Raw genomic sequence first — 20,112 nt, forward strand, 5'->3', positions numbered from 1 at the left:
CTGACCATCTCAATGCATATACTCTTACAAGCCCTTTCCTTTCTCATCTGTCCTTTCATCATTCTTTCTTGGAGCAACATTTTACAACAAAAGACGGCTAATTTATCCTTCAAGTAAATCTTGCTGTGACTTCGAGTAGCATGAACAGGATTGGAGTCAATTCTTGTGCTGGTCGACATGAATCATGAACCACTCATATGTATTATGCTGCCATCTCCTAATCAAGTGGGATATAGCTGCCAGCAAGATCATAAGAAATAGGGGCAGAAGTCAGCCTTTTTATCCCTTGAGCCTGCTCTGCAACTGAATAAGCTCATGGCCAATTTGATTGTGGTCTCAACTCCACTTTGCAGTCCGTGCACCATCCACTTCCCTGACACATAACCTTTAACTCCCTAGTTGATCTTTCTGCTTAGCCTTAAATTTGTTCAATGATCCAGCCTCCATTGCACTCTGAGCATGAGATGTCCAAAGAGTAAAGACACACTGACAGAAGAAATTTCTCCTCAGCTCATTCTTAAATGGGACTCTTCTTATTTTGAAACTGTGAACCCCTAGTTCTAGATTCCTCCATGAGGGAAAATATCCTGTCAGTATCCAGCCTTTGAAGCTCCCTCAGATTTTTGTACATTTTTATAAGATCACTCTCATTTCTTTTAAACGCAAATGAGATTAGACCCAACTTGCTCAACCTTTTCTTATAAGACTACCCTTTCATCTCAGGAATCAGCCGAGTGAATCCCCCCTGAATCACTCCCGAAGCAAGTGTATCCCTCTTCCTTTAAGAAGAATAAGGCTGTTTGCACAACTCCAGCTGCTGTCTCACTAATGCTTTGTACAGTTGTAACGATACTTTTCTTGTATTTTCCTGCAGTACACTCTGCCTGGCAAATGTTTACCCATTCATTTAAACTATTCATATTCCTTTGAAGACTCATAGCGTACAACATTGGAGCAGACCCATCTGTGAATGTCTGTGCCGACCAACAAGCACCAAAGTGCACTGCACTTGGTCCACAGCCCTATTATGCCTTAGCATTTAACATACTATTCCAAATGCTTCTTAAACATTGCAAGAGCATCTGACTCCACCACCCCCTCAGGCAGCATGCTCCATATTTCTACCACTCTCTGGGTGAAAAATATTCTCTCTAAATTACTTGGTCCTCACCTTAAACCTATGCCCACTGATCTTAGATACGTTGCTATGCGGAAGACATTCTCACAATCTACACCTCTTAACATCTCAATCTATTCCCATCCCCACCCCCCTCAGCCTCTTCTGCTGCAAGGAAAGCAAACCCAACCTATCCGGTCTCTCTTCATAACTCATTGTTGTATAATTTCTAGAAAAGGGCTGTGGTGGGAGATCAGGGGAGTGGAACCAATTGAACAGATCTTTCAATGGGCAGGCATAGGTTCGACAGGTTGCATCTTTTTATGAACGCAAACATTTTATACTTAGAGACAACAGATCCTAGATGCTTTGTTGCGTCCAATATTTAACTATAACAGTTATGCAGTGCACGGATTTGCTCTATTGCTCAGCAGTTACCTTGGGGATTGAATTGAATGAATTCCTTTATTGGCGAATGAATGCAGTGAAACGTTTGCAATGGTGCCATCTTAGGTACAAGTAATCTAGGTTCAGATACTTAGGTATAAAATAGAAAAAAAAGTCCAGCATAAGAATAAAAAGAAATGTAAAAAGTACTCAATTTACAGTCCTTCCACCCCAGTCCATGCCAGCATGGAGCTTCCAGACCGCACCAGGCCAAGTCTGCAGACCACTTCAAAACTCAAGGCCTAGCCTCCAGTCTGCAAAGAGCCTTGCCTCACCACGATAGCCTTTGGTCTGGGACTCATCTCCAAGCAATGGCCAGGGACTCGCCTCCCCGCAATGGTACCAGACTCTCCTCCTCCATTCCCATCCGTGTCAGTTCAACAAGTTAAAAGCTTTTAAAAAAAAATCTGTCCACCTCCCCTTCATCTTCTTTGAATTACCTAGCCTCCAGAAATCTCAAGGGTAGAGAATTCCAGACACTCACTCCCCTCTAGGATAGGAAATTTCTTCTCACCTCAGTTTCAAATGATGTCCCGTTATATTGTAACTATGTCCCCTAGTTCTCAACATCTGCTCTGCCAAGCTCATCAGAATCTTGTATGTTTCAATAAGATCCCTCAAACCTAACCTGTCGAACTATACTTGATAAGTCAACTCCTTTCTCCCAGGAATCAGCCTAGTTGAATCTCTTTTGAACTGCCTCCAGTGCCAATATGTCCATTATCACGGCAAGGTAGTTGTAATTTCACAGCTTTGCTGGCAGCTGCATGTGGTTATAGCCTAGGTGAAGTGGATGCATGAATTCCAATGCTTATTGTTATAAGAGATTACACACTTGAATGTTGTTTTTAGTTTATAGTTTGATTTTTTTTAAAACAGTTTTAAATAGTTTTAAAATGAGTTATTCTGGTAATTCAAGGAAATCTAAAAAGTTTCAGCCTGTCCCTATCAGGTCCACTCAGTGTACTTTGTGTTTCGGAGATCCAGTTTACTGAAACCACATAGAGGTGGAAGAAGTAACTGTTGATTTACATGGGCAGCTGCCTCCATAAAACATGCTTACATGAAATGCAAGTCAGCCTCATTCCTGCCCCTTCAAAAATATTAAATGCCATTCCAATTTTTGACCACTTCTTCTGTTTTCTCCGTGACAAGAGAGGCTGTCCATCATGGTGAAAAGCATTTATGTGCTCCTGACAATTTGTTACCTGCCCTTTTGTCGTCTTGTGGTTTAGAAACAGTGCTTAGTGTTGGAGATACAATTGCTTTCCAGCCAACACGTTTAAAAGTTTGCACTTTAGAAACAGCGTCCCCAATTCGTGAATCGTGTTATAGTGAATTCCCATTAACGAAATGTACATTATGGCAGAACGACATATATCTATGCTGCCATATGGGAAACCCACTTGGAATTAGTCTCCAGCTCCATAGGTGCTTTAAAATTGAATTGAATTAAATTTATTGTCATGTGTACCGAGGCACAGTGAAAAGCTTTGTCTTGAAAGCAATACAGACAGATCACATAATTAAGAAGCATAGATAAATAAATAATAGGTAAACAGCAAAAAAAACAAAAACACAGGTACAGATGAATGTTAAGAGTTTGTGAGTCAATTCAGTATTCTAACAACAGTAGGGTAGAAACTGTTTTGAAGCTGGCTGGTGCATGTGTTCAGCCTTCTGTACCTTCTCCCCAGTGGTAGAGGTTGGAGAAAAACATTGCCCGGGTGGGATGGATCTTTGAGAATGCTGGCGGCCTTTCCTTGACAGCGGGCCTGGTAGATGGATTCGATGGATGGGAGATTGGCCTTTGTGATTGTCCAGGCCGAGTTCACACTCTCTGTAACCGTCTCCGATCTTGAATGGTACAGTTGCCATACCAGAGAGTGATACATCCAGACAGAATAATGGTGCACCTATAAAAGTTGGCGAGGGTATTCACCATCATGCCAAATTTCCTCAGTTGCCTGAGGAAGAAGAGACGTTGTTGGGCCTTTGTAACCAGTGTGTCAACATGAAGAGTCCAAGAAAGCTTGTTGTGGATGACCACTCCCAGGGGCTTGACACTCTCCACTCGTTCCATCTCTGTGCTATGAATGTGTAGGGGGGCATGAGTAACATCCCGCTGAAAGTCAATAATGAGTTCCTTGATTTTGCTGGCATTGAGAGCTAAGTTGCTGTCAGTGCACCATTTTTCCAGGTCTGTAGTCTGTTCTGTCGCCATCTGAGATTCGACCGACTATGGTGGTGTCATCAGCGAACTTGTAAATGGCATTAATCTGGTATTTGGTGACGCAGTACAGTACTGAGTACAGTAGAGGGCTGAGTATGCACTTCTGGGGTGCTGCAGTGTTGAGTGTTAGTGAGGATGAAATATTGTCCCCAATCTTCGCTGAGGATCCAGTTGCAGAAACTGGGGCTTAGTCTGAGATCATTAAGTTTAGTAATCAATCTCGAGGGGATAGTAGTGTTGAAGGTTGGACTGTAGCCAATGAGTAGGATTCTTACGTAGCTGTTCTTGGTGTCAAGATGTTCTAGGCAGGAGTGAAGGGCAAGTGATATGGCATGTGACATGGATCGGTTGGTCTGATAGGCACACTGGAGTGGGTCAAGAGTAATGGGGAGGCTGGAGTTGATTAATTCCATGACCAGCCTTTCAAAGCACTTCATGACCACCGAAGTTAGGGCCACTTGGCGGTAGTCATTGAGACATGTTGCATGAGCCTTCTTAGGCACAGGGATGATGTTGACCTCTTGAAACAGGCAGGGACAGTGGCCTGCTGCAGGGAGAGGTTGAAGATGTCCGAGAAGACCTCTGCCAGTTGATCTGCACATGCCCTGAGTGCACGGCCTGGCACTCCATCTGGTCCCATCGCTTTAACACGAAAGAAAACTGATCTGACCTCTGATGCAGTGACTATTAATAGGTTCATCAGGACTTGTCAGAATAGGTGTTACCTCTCCACCAAAATTCTGCAATCTGGCCATTTGGCCTGGAATAAGTCTCCCAAATTATAGGATGTTAACAACACAGAAGGAGGCCATTTGACCTATCGCATCTGCACTAGCTCTCTGAGTAATTTCCCTACCACCTTTCTCCATGTAGCTCTGCACATTGCTCCAATTCCCTTTTGAATCCCTCGATTGCTGCATTATATCTTGCCTCCACCACCCTTTGGGGTTATTCATTTCTGATCCTAATCATTCACTGTGTGATAAAATGCTTTTCCTCCTATTGCTGTTGCTTCTTTGCCAATTTCTTTTAATCTGTGCTCTCTTATTTTTAATCTTTCCACCACTGGGAACAGTTTTTTTTCCCTATCTATTCTGTCTGCACCCCTCCACTACATCACCTCTCCTCACCGAGGAAAACAGTTCAACTCCTCCAATCTGTCTGTATAGTTGATGTTCTTCACACCCAGAATCATTCTTAACCTTTTTTGTCCTTTCTTAAATGTTTTCATATCTTTCCTAAACTGTGGTGCCCAGAATTGGACAAATTACTCTGGTTGAGGCTGAACCAGTGTTGTATATCAATTTAACATAACTTACTTGTTCGTCTTTACTTTTCCATCATTAATAAGTCCAGGATACAATAAGCTTTTTTCAACATTGTCTCAACTTGTCTTGCCACCATTAATGTACTGTAACATAAACACTGATTCACAAATGCTTCTCCTGAAATCCATTTATAATAGAACTCTTTATTTTAGATTTTTTTTTATTTTTCTGTCTCTATTCTTGACACCTGATGGCCTATCCCGCCAAATTATCTATCCTTTTGAAGTTCTGCAGTATCCCGTTCACAGTTTACAATGCTTCCAATTGTTGTGCCATGTGCAAATTCTGAAATCATCCTCTGTACACCAAGCTCCAGATCAGCCATCTCGATCAGAAAGAGCGAAGGTCCCAATACCAATACCGGGAACTCCAGTACAAACCTTCCTCAAGTTCAAAAAAAATCATTCCTTTCTGTTTCCTATCACTCAGCCAATTTCTTATTCATGTTGCCACTGTCACTTTTACTCCACCTACTGTCTTGAGCTAGAAGAGGTTCCTGCAAAAGAGAACTTCACCTGTTCTGTGTTTAATAAGTTTCTTTCCTCCCTCATTGCTAACCTTCTATACTTGTTATTTTGAGGAGCACCATGCACAAAATACTCCTGATGCTTTTCCTGGTTTGTAACACATTTAATTCCATGAGCAAATTTTTGAATCTGCGCACTCTCGAGTCTGACAGTCGTAAATTCACCTGGGGATCCACTGGACTGACCTATGATTCAGGGTTGTATCTGGACTCCGAATGGATCTGGAGAAGAATCTCTGGGCAGAGTTGTTAGTCACGAATTTGCTTTCTCCAGTTAAATTTCTGTCAACGCTTGTGCAAAATGATTGAGCTCTCCTTTAAATATAATCCAATCAGCCGGTTTAAATCTTTTCTGTTTTCCTCAATGCAGAGTCTTACCAGGAATGCAGCAATTGAGATAGCCAGCAATGTGAAAGCACTGCATAATGAAACAGAATCATTGCTCGTTGGAAGAGTTCCTCTGGTAAGGTGATGGTATCAGTTAATTCTGCAGGCATTGACTCGCGTTCTCTCTAACCTGGCTGTTCCATGTGCAACTGGGGCTCAGGAAGAAATAAGATGTTTTGGGAAGGAAAAGATCCAACTGATCCATCAAACTGGCCGACACTCTGATAATCCAACACTTGATCCACTCCTCTCTTTCACTGTCTCTGTCTCTTACCCCCTGTCCCCTGGTCCCCAAACAGCTCACCTTTAAAGGTACATGGAGAGGCACAACAGCTGACAGCACCTTTCAGACATTCACTACTGTCTGCGGAAAGGAATGATCCTTTCTTCATTCCCATTCATAGAACACAGAAAAATACAGCACAGAACAGACCCTTCGGCCCTCGATGTTGCGCCAACCTGTGAACTAATCTAAGCCCATCCCCCTACACTATCCCATCATCATCCATGTCCTTTTCCAAGCATTGTTTAAATCTCCCTAATGTGGCTGAGTTAACTACATTGGCAGGTAGGGCATTCCACACCCTTACCATTCTCTGTGTAAAGAACCTGCCCCTGACATCTGTCTTAAATCTATCACCCCTCAATTTGTAGCTATGCCCCCTCGTACAAGTTGACGTCATCATCTTAGGAAAAAGGCTCTCACTGTCTACCTTATCTAATCCTCTGGTCATCTTGTATGTCTCTACCAAATCCGGTGTTAGCTGCCTTCTCTCCAAGTTCAAGTCTCCCAGCCTTTCCTCATAAAAGCTTCCCTCTAGACCAGGCAACATCCTGGTTAATCTCCTCTGCACAGCAAGGTTAGATCTAATGGAATACAGGGAGAACTAGCCATTTGGATACAGAACTGGCTCAAAGATAGAAGACAGAGGGTGGTGGTGGAGGGTTGTTTTTCAGACTGGAGGCCTGTAACCAGTGGAGTGCCACCAGAACAAAGAGACCTTGGAGTACACGTTCATAGCTCCTTAAAAGTGGGGTCGCAGGTAGATAGGTTAGTGAAGAAGGCGTTTGGTTTGCTTTCCTGGAGCGTTGGAGGCTGAGGGGTGACCTTATAGAGGTTTACAAAATTATGAGGGACATGGATAGGATAAATGGACAAAGTCTTTTCCCTGGGGGTCGGGGAGTCCAGAACTAGAGGGCATAAGTTTAGGGTGAGAGGGGAAAGATACAAAAGAGACCTAAGCGGCAACTTTTTCACATAGAGGGTGGTACATGTATGGAATGAGCTGCCAGAGGATGTGGTGGAGGCTGGTACAATTGCAACATTTAAGAGGAATTTGGATGGATATATGAAGAGGAGGGGTATGGAGGATATGGGCCGGGTGCTGGCAGGTGGGACTAAATTGGGTTGGGATATCTGGTCGGCATGGACTGGTTGGACCGAAAGGTCTGTTTCCATGCTGTACATCTATGACTGTATGACTCTAATGGGACGAGCAGAACTGAACACAATAGTCCAAGTGTGGCCACACTAGCGTTTTGTATAGTTGCAGCATGACATTACCGCTCCGGAACTCAATCCCTCTACCAATAAAACCTAACGCACTGTATGCCTTCTTAACAGCACTATCCACCTGGGTGGCAACTTTTAGGGATCTTTGTACATGGACACCAAGATCCCTCTGCACATCCACACTACCAAGAATCTTTCCATTGACCTAGTACTCTGCCTTCCTGTTATTCTTCCCAAAGTGAATCACCTCACATTTAGCTGTATTGAACTCCATTTGCCACCTCTCAGCCCAATTCTGCAGTTTATCCAAGTCCCCCTGCAACCTACAACATTCTTCCACATAGTCCACAACTCCACCAACTTTAGTGTCATCTGCAAACTTACTGACCCATCCACCTATTCCTGTGCCCAAGTCATTTATAAAAATGACAAACAACATTGGTCCCAAAACAGATCTTTGTGGCACATCACTAGTAACCAGACTCCAGGCTGGATATTCCATCAACCACTACTCACTGCCTTCTTACAGAAAGCCAGTTTCTAATCCAAGCTGCTAAATCACCCTCAATCCCATGCCTCTGCATTTTCTCCAACAGCCTACCATGTGGAACCTTATCAAAGACTTTACTGAAGTCTATGTATACCACATCAACTGCCCTACCCTCATCCACATGCTTGGTCACCTTCTCAAAAAGCTCAGTGAGGTTTGTGAGACACAACCTGCCCTTGACGAAACCATGTTGACAATCTGAAATCAAATTGTTGGTTGCAAGATGATTATAAATCCTATCTCTTAAAATCCTTTCCAAAACCTTTCCTATCATAGAAGTAAGGCTCACTGGTCTATAATTACCTGGGTCATCTCTGCTGTCCTTCTTGAACAAGGGCACAACATTTGCAATCCTCCAGTCCTCTGGTACTGAACCCGTAGACAATGACAACTCAAAGGTAAAGGCCAAAGACTCCAACACCACCTCCCTAGCTTCCCAGAGGATCTTCCGATAAATTCCATCCGGCTCAGGGGACTTGTTTACTTTCTCTCCTTCTAGAATTGATAACACCTCGTCCTTACTAACTCAATGCTTTCTAGTCTAATATCCTGTATCTCATTCTTCTCCTCTACAATATTCTCCTTTTCCTGATTGAAAACAGATGAGAAATATTTGTTTAGCTCCTCTCTGATCTCCACATACAACTTCCCACTTTTGTCTTTGACTGGCCCTATTCCAACCCCAGTCATCCTTTTATTCCTCACATACCTATAGAAAGCTTTAGGATTCTCCTTTATTCTACCCGTTAAAGATGGCTCATGTCCTCTCCTTGCTCCTCTTAACTCTGTCTTTAAATCCTTCCTAGCTAATCTGTAACTCTCCATCGCCTCATCTGAACCATCTCATCTCATCATCACATAAGCCTCCCTCCTGCTGAACAAGAGATGCAATTTCTTTAGTAAACCACAGTTCCCCGACCTTATCACTTCCTCCCTGCCTGACAAGGACATACCTATGAGGACACGCAATATCTGTTCCTGAAACCAGCTCCACATTTCGATTGTCCCAATCCCCTGTATTTTGCTATCCCCTTCTATACATCCTAAATCTTGCCTAATCACATTATAATTGCCCTTCCCCGATCTACATCTTTTGCCCTGTAACATATACCTATCCCTTTCCATCGCTAAACTAAACGTAACCGAATTATGGTCATTCTCTCCAAAGTGCTCACCTATCACTAAATCAAACACCTTGGCCTGGCTCATTACCAAGCACCAGATCCCCTCTTTTTGGCCCTTTGACATACTATGTCAGGAAACGCTCCAGTACACATTGGACAAAAACTGATCCTCCCCTCTTTTTGGTCCTTTGATCCTCCCCTGTGGCCTCCCCTCTTTTTGGCCCTTTGACATACTGTGTCAGGAAACGCTCCAGTACACATTGGACAAAAACTGATCCATATGACGTACTAGAGTTATTGCATTTCCAGTCAATGTTGGGGAAGTTAAAGTCCCCCATAATGATCACCCTGTTCCTTTCACTCCTACTCAGAATCATTTTGCCAATCGTCTCCTCCATATCCCTGGAACTCTACGGAGGACTATAAAAAACTCCCAGCAGTGTGACCTCTCCTCTCCTGTTTCTATGTCTCCAAAATGGCCACAAATCAAAGTTCCAGGTACCTATCCATGCTAAAAGTGCACCTATCTTATTTCGGATACCTCTGGCGTTGAAGTAGGCATACTTTAAACCAGCTTGCTGTGAAATCCTGTCCATGCCCTCCCTACTCTCATCCTCCTGTGCACTGGAACAACACCTCAGGTTCCCATCCCCCTGCTGAGCTAGTTTAAACCACCCGAATAGCAACAGCATTCAGTAACAATTTTCTCCAGATGCCAAAATAAACAGGCCTCTGTATTCTAATTGAGGACTTATTGAACAATGAGACGTCTTCCCTACGTCCAGTCCTTTTCAAATGCCCCACTCCACAAATGGCTAATGAAGAAATATAAGGCAGCCTAGGATATCCTAGGCTACAGGCGCCCTATTTCAGGTTTGAAAGCAGACCATCAACATAAATACAGATGAAAAGACACATTGAGTAGAAGCCAGCTGGTCCATTAAGCCTGACTTGTATGTCTCTGATTGTGCTTTTGGGATCCTTGAGCGAGAGGGGAGGGGGAGCAGCCCCAAGTCGTGGTCCACATAGACACCAATGACATAGGTAGGAAGAGAGATGGGGATTTAAGGCAGAAATTCAGGGAGCGAGGGTGGAAGCTTAGAGCTAGAACAAACAGTTGTTATCTCTGGTTTGTTGCCTGTGCCACGTGCTAGTGAGGCGAGGAACAGGGAGAGAGTGGAGCTGAACACGTGGCTACAGGGATTATGCAGGAGGGATAATTGGGGCTCTTCCTGCGGTAGGTGGGACCTCTACAAACATAATGGTCTTCACCTGAACCAGAGGGACACCAGTATCCTGGGAGGGAAATTTGCTAATGCTCTGTGGGAGAGTTTGAACTAATGCAGCAGGGGATGGGAACCACAATTATAGTTCGAGTATACGGGAGGTTGAGAGTAATGAGGTCAGAAATACGTTTTCAAGGTCGCAAGAGGACACTGGCAAGCAAGAAGGTGGTTTGAAGTGTGTTTACTTCAATGGCAGGAGTGTCCAGAATAAGGTGAGTGAACTTGTATTGTTGGTTGGTACTTCGGTTTTCAGTGTTGTGGCCATTTCAGAGACATGGGTAGAGCAGGGACAGGAATGGTTGTTACAGGTTTCGGAATTTAGATGTTTCAGTAAGAACAGAGAAAATGGTAAAGAGTGGGAGGTGTGGCATTGTTAGTCAAGGATAGTATTATGTTGGCAGAAAGGACGTTTGAGGACTCATCTACTGAGGTAGTATGGGCTGAGGTTAGAAACAGGAAAGGAGAGGTCACCCTGTTGGGAGTTTTCTATAGGCCTCTGAATAGTTCCAGAGATGTAGAGGAAAGGATAGCAAAGATGATTCTCGATAGGAACGAGACTAACAGGGTAGTTGTTATGGGGGACTTCAACTTCCCAAGTATTGACTGGGAATACTATAGTTCAAGTACTTTAGATGGGTCAGTTTTTGTCCAAAGCATACAGGAGGGTTTTCTGACAGAATGTAGGTAGGCCAACAAGAGGTGAGGCCACATTGGATTTGGTACTGCATAATGAACCAGGCCAGGTGTTAGATTTGGTAGGTGAGCACTTTGGTGATAGTGACCACAATTTGGTTATGTTTACTTTAGCGATGGAAAGGGATTGGTATATATCGCAGGGCAAAGGGGGAAAGGCAATTATGATGCGATTAGGCAAGATTTAGGATGCATAGGATGGGGAAGGAAACTGCAGGGATAGGCACACTTGAAATGTGGAGCTTATTCAAGGAACAGCTGCTGCGGATCCTTGATAATTATGTAGCTGTCAGACAGGGAGGAAGTGGTCGAGTGTTGATGCCATGGTTTACTAAGGAAGTTGAATCTCTTGTCAAGAGGAAGAAGAAGACTTATGTTAGGATGAGATGTGAGGCTCAGTTCGGGTGCTTGTAAGTTACACGTTAGCCAGGAAAGACCGGAAGAGAGAGCTAAGAAGAGCCAGGAGGGGACATGAGAAGTCGTTGGCGGTTAGGATCAAGGAAAACCCTAAGGCTTTCTATAGGTATATCAGGAATAAAAGAATGACTAGAGTAAGATTAGGGCCAATCAAGGATGGTAGCGGAAAGTTGTGCGGGGAGTCAGAGGTGATAGGGGAAGTGCTAAATGAATACTTTTTGTCAGTATTCACACTAGAAAAAGACTATGTGTTCGAGGAGAATACTGAGATACAGGCTATTAGACTGGACAGGATTGAGGTGCACAAGGTGAAGGTGTTAGCAATTCTGGAAAGTGCGAAAATCGATAAGTCCCCTGGGCTGGATGGGATTTATCCCGGGATTCTCTGGAAAGCCAGGGAGGAGATTGTTGAGCCTTTGGCTTTGATGTTTACATCGTCATTGTCTATAGGAATAGTGCCAAAAGACTGGATGATAGTAAATGTTCTCTCCTTGTTCAAGAAAGGGAGGAGAGACAACCGTGGAAATTACAGTCCAGTGAGCCTTACTTCGGTTGTGAGTAGTATTGGAAAGGGTTTTCAGAGATACGATTTATAATCATCTAAAAAGGGATAATTTGGTTATGGATAGTCAGAACGGTTTTGTGAAATGTAGGTCATGCCTCTCAGACCTTATTGAGTTCTTTGAAAAGGTGACCAAACAGGTAGATGAGGGTAAAGCAGTTGACATGGTGTATATGGATTTCAGTAAAGCATTTGATAAGGTTCCCCATTGTAGGCTATTGCACAAAATACAGAGGCATGGGATTGAGGGGGATTTAGCGGTTTGGATCAGAAATTGGCTAGCTGAAAGAAGACAGAGGGTGTTAGTTGATGGGAAATATTCATCCTGGAGCTCAATTATTAGTGGGGTATCGCAAGGATCTGTTTTGGGTCCACTGTTGTTTGTCATTTTTATAAATGACCTGGATGAGGGCGTATAAGGATGGCTTAGTAAATTTGCGGATGATACTAAGGTCAGTGGAGTTGTGGATAGTAACGAGTGATGTTGTAGGTTACAGAGAGACATAAGCTGCAAAGCTGGGCTGAGAGGTGGCAAATGGAGTTTAGTGCGGAAAAGTGTGAGGTGACTCACTTTGGAAGGAGTAACCGGAATAAAGAGTACTGGGCTAATGGTCAAATTCTTGGTAGTGTAGATGAGCAGAGAAATCTCGGTGTCCAGGTAAATAGATCCTTGAAAGCTGCCACCCAGGTTGATAGGGCCGTTAAGAAGGCATACAGTGTGTTAGCTTTCATTGGTAGAGGGGTTGAGTTTCCAAACCATGAGATCATGCTGCAGCTGTACAAAACTCTGCTGCAGCCACATTTGGAGTATTGTGTACAGTGCTGGTCACCACATTATAGGAGGGATTGGGAAGCTTCGGAAAGGGTGCAGAGGAGATTTACCAGGATGTTGCCTGGTATGGAGGGAAGGTCTTACGAGGAAAGACTGAGGGATTTGAAACTGTTTTCATTAGAGAGAAGCAAGTTGAGAGGTGATTTAAGTGAAACATATAAGATTATTAGAGGGTGAGATAGATTGGACAGTGAGAGCCTTTTTCCTCAGATGGCGATGGCTAGCACGAGGGGACCTAGCTTTAAATTGAGGGGTGAAAGATATAGGACAGATATCAGGGGTAGTTTCTTTACTCAGAGAGTAGTAGGGACGTGGAATGCCCTGCCTGCAACAGTAGTGATCTCGCTATCTTTAAGGGCATTTAAATGGTCATTGGATAGGTATATGGAGGAAAATGGAATACTGTAGGTTAGATGGGCCTCAGATTGGTTCCACCGGTCGGTGCAACATCGAGGGCCGAAAGGCCTGTACTGCGCTGTAATAATTTATGTTCTATTTCAGTCATGTGAATCATGATCACAACACATGTCTGCTCCATGCAACTACAAAGACTCTCACTATTTAAACACTTGAATCAAATCTCCCTAAGTGTACATTTTTCTGGAGCTCAGTTCACTAAAGCCTGCTTATTGTAGTAAACTGGGTTTGGTCATTCTTTCCTGAACCTTATCCAGAACCACTAGATCAGTTTCAATGGGGAAATATTTCATAACCGTCTGAACCAGTCTAATTCTGCATTTAATGCTGAAGTGAATAAATCTGAATGCAAATAAATTATTGTGGTTTTGGAATGTGGAAAGGCCTTTTTTAGTTTTTCAATATTGCGTTCCAAAGTCATATTCCTAAATTTCTCTTTTGTCTTTTTTTTTAAGAATTCCCTACAGTGTGGAAACAGGCCCTTCAGCCCAACAAGTCCACACTGACCCTCCAAAGAGTATCCCACTCAAGCCCATTCCCCATTACCCCACATTTACCCCTGACGAATGCACCTAACCTATACATCCCTGAACACTCTGGGCAATTTAGCATGGCCAGTTCACCTGACCTGCACATCTTTGGACTGTGGGAGGTAGCCGGAGCACCCGGAGGAAACCCACGCAGACACGGGGAGAATATGCAAACTCCACACACAGTCACCCGAGACTGAAATTGAACCTGGGTCCTTGGTTCTGTGAGGATGCAGTAAGTTCTGAGCCACCATGCCACCCGTCTTCTGCACGATTTAAATTGTAGTCCCATATTGAGGACTTCGAAAGCAAGAAATAGATAATTTGGGCAACTACACTCAAACATCCTGCAAACAGAAACTACAGGAAATGTAAACTAGCTACACAGGGATGAGTGCTTTATCAAAACTGAGAGCTTATCAGGCACAGCACAGGCTGCATGGCTTGCAAGATTACACAACATGAGTTGATCCAGATACTTGAGTTGCACCTCCAGTGTGTAACTCCTGATGAATTGGTTGTGAAAGTGATACATGGGGTGGAGGGTCTGATTGACTGGTGCCAGCAGAAGCCTGAGCTGTGTGCTGCACTGAACTTTAATTTGGCACACATTGATTCCTGAAGAAGGGCCTGTGCCCGAAACGTTGAATCTCCTGTTCCCTGGATGCTGCCTGACCTGCTGTGCTGTTCCAGCAATAAAGTTTCAACTTTGATCTCCAGCATCTGCAGACCTCACTTTCTCCTCACACATTGAGCCTGCAATGTTCACAAATTGAAGGCAAAGGAACATCAGCAAGCAGATGTGATTCTGCGTCATGGAGTGGGGTGTCAAGAAGCAGGTATTCCTTCCATTCCAAAGGGCCTTCCCTTCAGCATACATTTTCAGTGGTCCACAATTTCTACTGACCTGAGCACAAGTGTTTTGTGAACTTGTCCAGCCTGTGGAGGGAAGTGGAGGAAATTTGGATGGAGCAGGTAACAGAATATTTGTGGGGGGGGCATGACCACCTCAAAGAGCAGTCCCTTGAAAGGTGAAGAAAAACAAGGTAACTTAGTGGACAGAAAAGCCTAGCACAGCACATCAGAGACTGGGCCAACAAATAGGTGAGTCAGGTGAAGGGGAGGTGCAGAGAGAGATACAGAGATTGGGGAAGGAACTGAATTGAGTAAGGTTGCTAATGTTTGGCAAAGTAAACACAAGCAGACCTGTTATGACCTGTTATTATTCAAACCTGTGAAATGAAGGTCTCCAATCTTATCCCCCACTCTGTCTCACACAGTCCCACTGTATGATAGCTGCCAGCTATGAAGATGCAGATCTGGTATATTTAAACTGATAATGATGGCTAGAATAATGGTTATTTTAGTGGCTAACTAACCACTTTTCTGTTTTGCATTCCTGGCAGCAACTAGACTCACCTCAGGAAGAGCAACTGTCAACAGCATTACACCTTGTGGATGTTGAGCTGGGAAAGCTTGCAGAGATTCCATGGCTTTATCACGTGCTGCAGCCAACAGCTGAAGAGGTATGGAGCAAAGAGGTTCTAGTTTTTATTGATAGAAAACCAGGGCTCCTCATTCTCGGGTGCAGTGTTCTCGAGGCCTTGTGGGGCATGATGAGACAAGAACAGATCCTGGGATAGGACGCACTTTACGGCATGGATTTAGGTGAGATGGCTGCCACACAGTGCAATCCCTATCACTGAATCTCATTTGATGCTTAATGTATGTCCAGGTCAAACAGGAACATCATTAAGAAATCAGAGAAGAAGCTAGCCCATATCATTTCTGCAATCCACACCACTTTTTAGTAAGTTCATGGTTGACCTTACAAATCAACTGCACTACCCCGCCGCATACCCATATTCTTGGCTTCCCTTACAAAAGCATAGTGGTTGGACTGCTGGAAATCTGAAATTAAAAACCCAAAACAGTGTAAATACTGGGCATATCTGGCAAAACTTGTGGAATAAGAAACACAATTAACATTTCAGTTAATAACCTTTATCACTTGTTTCATGCAGGAAGTCTGTTGATCCCAACCTTGAATATGCTCCTACACTGGGTAACAATTTACAAACCTCCGAATGAACCCAGCCAATCCGTTATCCTGGGATTTTGACACCTGGTTCTAGATTTGTCAGAAGGCAGCCCCCATCAACATTTCTATGTTGTGCCCTCTCAGAATGTCATACGTTTCTATGAAATCAACTGAGAGAATTAGGTGCTTTCTACTCAATCCTTCCTCTTTCCACAGTTCTCTAATCCTCAGAATGAACCTTTGTTGCAGCCCTTCCAAGGCAAGTATATCCTTCATTGGGAAAGGAGTCTAAAGTCATACAACGTGTCCATGCCGACCAGGTTTCGTAAACTGAAGCAGTCCCAGTTCCCTGTGTTTTGCCCATTTCCCTATGAAGCCTTTTCCTAGCTATTTACCTGTCCAAATGTCTTTTAAATGTTATTATTGTACCAGCCTCCACCACTTCCTCTGGCAGCTCATTCCATATATGCACCACCCTCTGTGTGAAAAGGTTGCCCCTCAGGCTCCTTTTAAATCTATTCCCCTCTCACCTTAAATCAATGCCCGCTAGACTCCCCTACCCCTACTTTATGTGATTTTATAAATCTCTCTAAGGTCACTCGTCAGCCTCCTACGCTTCAGGGAAAAAGAATCCCAGCCTCTGAAGCCACTCCTTATAATTCAAACCTTCCAGTCTCAGTAACATTCTTGTAAAACTTTTTGCAACCTTTCAAGTTTAGTAACATCTTTACAAGACCAACACACCACTCCGTACTCTGGGATCAGTCTTGTCAAAGCTCTATCTCATTGAGAAGAGACTTTTAGAAAGAATGAGGTGAGGCCCTTCAAAATGATTGGCTGACATGATAGCCTCTGAATCAGATGGTTACAGGTTCACATTGCGGTCCAGAGTCTTGACCACAGAATCCAGGCTCCAGTGCAGTGCTAAAAAAAAATTTATTTGAGTGAAGTGGTTGGTGACATATTTAATTTCACAGCTCCTTTTAATTGTTTTATACTACGATGAGAGGGGACAAATTGCTCTCTCATCCCCTCTCATTGCTCTCACAGCAATGAGAGGGGACAAATGTTGTTTTGGTCGGAATCGCATTCCTTGGACCCTGAGGGAGTGCTGCACTGTCAGAGGTACTAGTTCTTGAATGGCATGTTGAAGTGAAACTTAGGAAGGTGTCGAGGATCCCATGGCACTAGTGGAGGAAGAGACGGGAATGTACTCTCCAGTACTGTACACGATATTGCAAGAATTCTCACAGGCATTCTGTTGCTTTGGGGGTGTCCTAAGTCCGTGAGAAGCTCTCTAAATTCAAGTCTTCAAAATCTTTTCATAGAAACATCAAAGCAGCAGAATGCCAATCAACCCCTCAAATCTGCTCCAAGATTCAGTACAATAATGGCTGATCATCGGGCTCAATACCCTAATCCCAACCTACCCTATATCCCTTTGATTCCTTTAGCCATAATAAAACACTTCTTTAAAATACTTAATGTTTTGGGCTTCAACCACATCCTGTGGTAGTGAATTCAACACGCCATTCAAGAACTAGTACCTCTGACAGTGCAGCACTCCGTCAGGGTCCATAGGAATGCGATTCTGACCAAAACATTAAGTATTTTTAAGAAGTGTTTTATTATGGCTAGAGGAATCAAAGGGATATAGGGTAGGTTGGGATTAGGGTATTGAGCCCGATGATCAGCCATTATTGGTGCACTCCTGACTCCACATAAGGTCTGTTGGATAATGTGAGATCAGTTAACAATTTGTGGAAGAAGAGTTGTCTCCATCATTGAGAATGGCTTTAGTCCGTGTAACACTTGCAACTAACAAAATAATCACCTCCTTTTCAATAGGACCATTCATTGGAATTTGCCAAAAGAAACAGTCGAAGTGCTATGTTCAGAATTGTGCCAAAGTTTAAGAAAGAGAAAAGCCAAAGGCATAAGGCAACTCCTCAGCCAGGTAAGGCATCATTACTCTTGTACATTGACAGTTAATCACCTCAAACCAACTCAGCTGTAAGTGATGTTTTCATGGTTACAGGATCCCCATCAGAAGAGCATTTACTTTTCACCGAACTCTCTGTGGTGATGGGAGAATGGAACTGGCAAGCAGAGAAGTTTCTGGTGATTATCTTTCAAGGGTTAAATTGGGAAAATATACAGAGCAGGGAAAATCTATTTTAAAGTATTCCAGAAATATTTCCCAATGAAAACACTGTTTAAATCCGATAGCTCCGATATCCAAAGGAGCCCATGCCATAAGAGAAACCATTTGTGTGGAGCCGCATTTACCATCTTTAATCAAAATGCTGCTGCAGTTTAACCAGCTAAACGTTTACAGCTCAGCATCAAACATTCATCAGTTTTACAATGCGTTATGCAGCCAGATCATTTGACTTCTCAGGACAATTCTCTTGCAAGTTATTTCAAGCTAGATGCCAAGTGTTATCATCTCTAGTTCTTATTCTACTTTCTGGGCATTCTTTGTGATTGGCCCTGCAGGGCAGATGGTTAGCAGTGCACATTAGGTTACCAATACTCCAGAGAAAATAGCCTTGATTACAATCTCATTGCTATGCATGCAGAACTGTTCAACCCCAACACTATTCTTGTTCCATCTCCCATTACCTTCAGATAGCACACCCCACACGCACACATGCCCCATACATGCACCAACATACACATGTGCATGCATGTCGCACAGAAAGACACATGCCTGCATCATACACACACGCACCACCATTCCATACATGCCACTTCCCACACTTTCTGTAACAGACATACAGAAATATAATACCTAACAAGTGAAAGCATGAGCAGAATCAGCAATTCTTCCCAGACTGCAGCCTAATTTATGATAACATGTATAAATACATTGCCTGGAGTCTCTTTCCCCCTGGAGGGGTTTACACTATTTCTGGTAGAGCTTCAGCAGCAACTGTCTGCCAGTTAGAGACAACCATTTCCAGACTTGTTCACACTTCCATCTCTTGGGTATTGTCTCTCAGGGACACTGTCATCTCACAAATCTGAGGTGCTTTATCAACTTTTTAGTGGGTCAAAGGGCTCGATGTGATGTGCCATCCATCTTGACTTCAGATCAAGAAAACAGAAATTTCTGGAGAAACTCGGCTATTCAGAAGAAGGGTCACTGGAATCGAAGCTTTAACTCTGCTTTCTCTCCATAGCTGCTGCCAGACCTGCTGAGTTTCTCCCACAACTTCTGCTTTTGTTTCAGATTTACAGCATCTGCAGTTCTTTGTTTTGTTTGAATTATTTCAGATTCCCTGGTCAAATGTAATACATCAGCTTTACTCGTCACCAATTGTTGACTTCATCCTTACCTAAGGATTTTTGTCAAATAAATATACTGATTTCCCTTCCATATTACTGGATCTTTCTGTTCCTTACATGTTGTTCCCTTTGACAGAGGTTCATCCCATGGCTTGGTTCTGGATTTTGATGTGAAATGTGATGTGGGTGGCACGGTGGCTCAGTGCCTCACAGCTCCAGGGACCCGGGTTTGATTCCTGCCTTGAACGACTGTGTGGAGTTTGTACATTCTCCCCATGTCTACATGGATTTCCTCTGGATGCTCCAGTTTCCTCCCACAATCCAAAGATGTGCAGGTTAGGTGAATTGGCCATGCTAAATCGCCCATAGTGTTAGATGCATTAGCCAGGGGTAAATATAGGATAAATAGGGTAGGGGAATGGGTCTGGGTGGGTTATTCTTCGGAGGTTCGGTGTGGACTAGTTGAGCCAAAGGGTCTGTTTCCACACTGTCGGGATTCTATTTTTAAAAAAACTGCACTATTGCTGTTAGGAAGCGCCTTTTGGCATATTCCATGGCTGTGCACCGTGAGCAACAGGAACCATTTAGAAAAGCCAGCGAAGGGCATCCTACGCAGTCCTTCCAGATGGAATCAAATTTATAAAATTGTACTGAATTGGACGGGTGACAGCTAACAATCCTGGCTTTCCTCGTCTTTCAAAGAGATAATAATCAGGATTCACCAATCTCTCTTCACACAGCTTTTAAAATGAATCAATTCCTTCTCATTCCAGTCCTGAATGTTCTCACTCTTTATTACGTAGAACAGTGTGACACAG

The 20,112-nt window shown here is 43.5% G+C and overlaps 1 protein-coding gene and 1 long non-coding RNA gene across 6 annotated transcripts in view; one reads left to right on the forward strand and one right to left on the reverse strand.

Moving 5' to 3' along the window:
- The window catches only part of dgkh (diacylglycerol kinase, eta), a 601,101-nt gene that overhangs the window by 538,155 nt on the left and 42,834 nt on the right, over positions 1–20,112 (forward strand). For all 5 annotated transcript variants that reach the window (XM_043694442.2, XM_043694440.2, XM_043694441.2 and 2 more), the window contains 3 exons: positions 6,022–6,114; positions 15,369–15,488; positions 17,852–17,960. In XM_043694442.2, coding sequence (XP_043550377.1) covers positions 6,022–6,114; positions 15,369–15,488; positions 17,852–17,960 — 322 coding nt within the window. The remainder of the gene's footprint in view (positions 1–6,021; positions 6,115–15,368; positions 15,489–17,851; positions 17,961–20,112) is intronic.
- Positions 1–20,112, reverse strand: part of LOC148148685 (uncharacterized) — a 213,158-nt gene that overhangs the window by 98,920 nt on the left and 94,126 nt on the right. The window lies entirely within an intron of this gene.

Source organism: Chiloscyllium plagiosum, unplaced genomic scaffold, assembly GCF_037043375.1.
Source record: "Chiloscyllium plagiosum isolate Xiang-an unplaced genomic scaffold, Cpla_swu_hap1 HiC_scaffold_12, whole genome shotgun sequence".
NCBI classification, from domain to species: Eukaryota; Metazoa; Chordata; class Chondrichthyes; order Orectolobiformes; family Hemiscylliidae; genus Chiloscyllium; species Chiloscyllium plagiosum.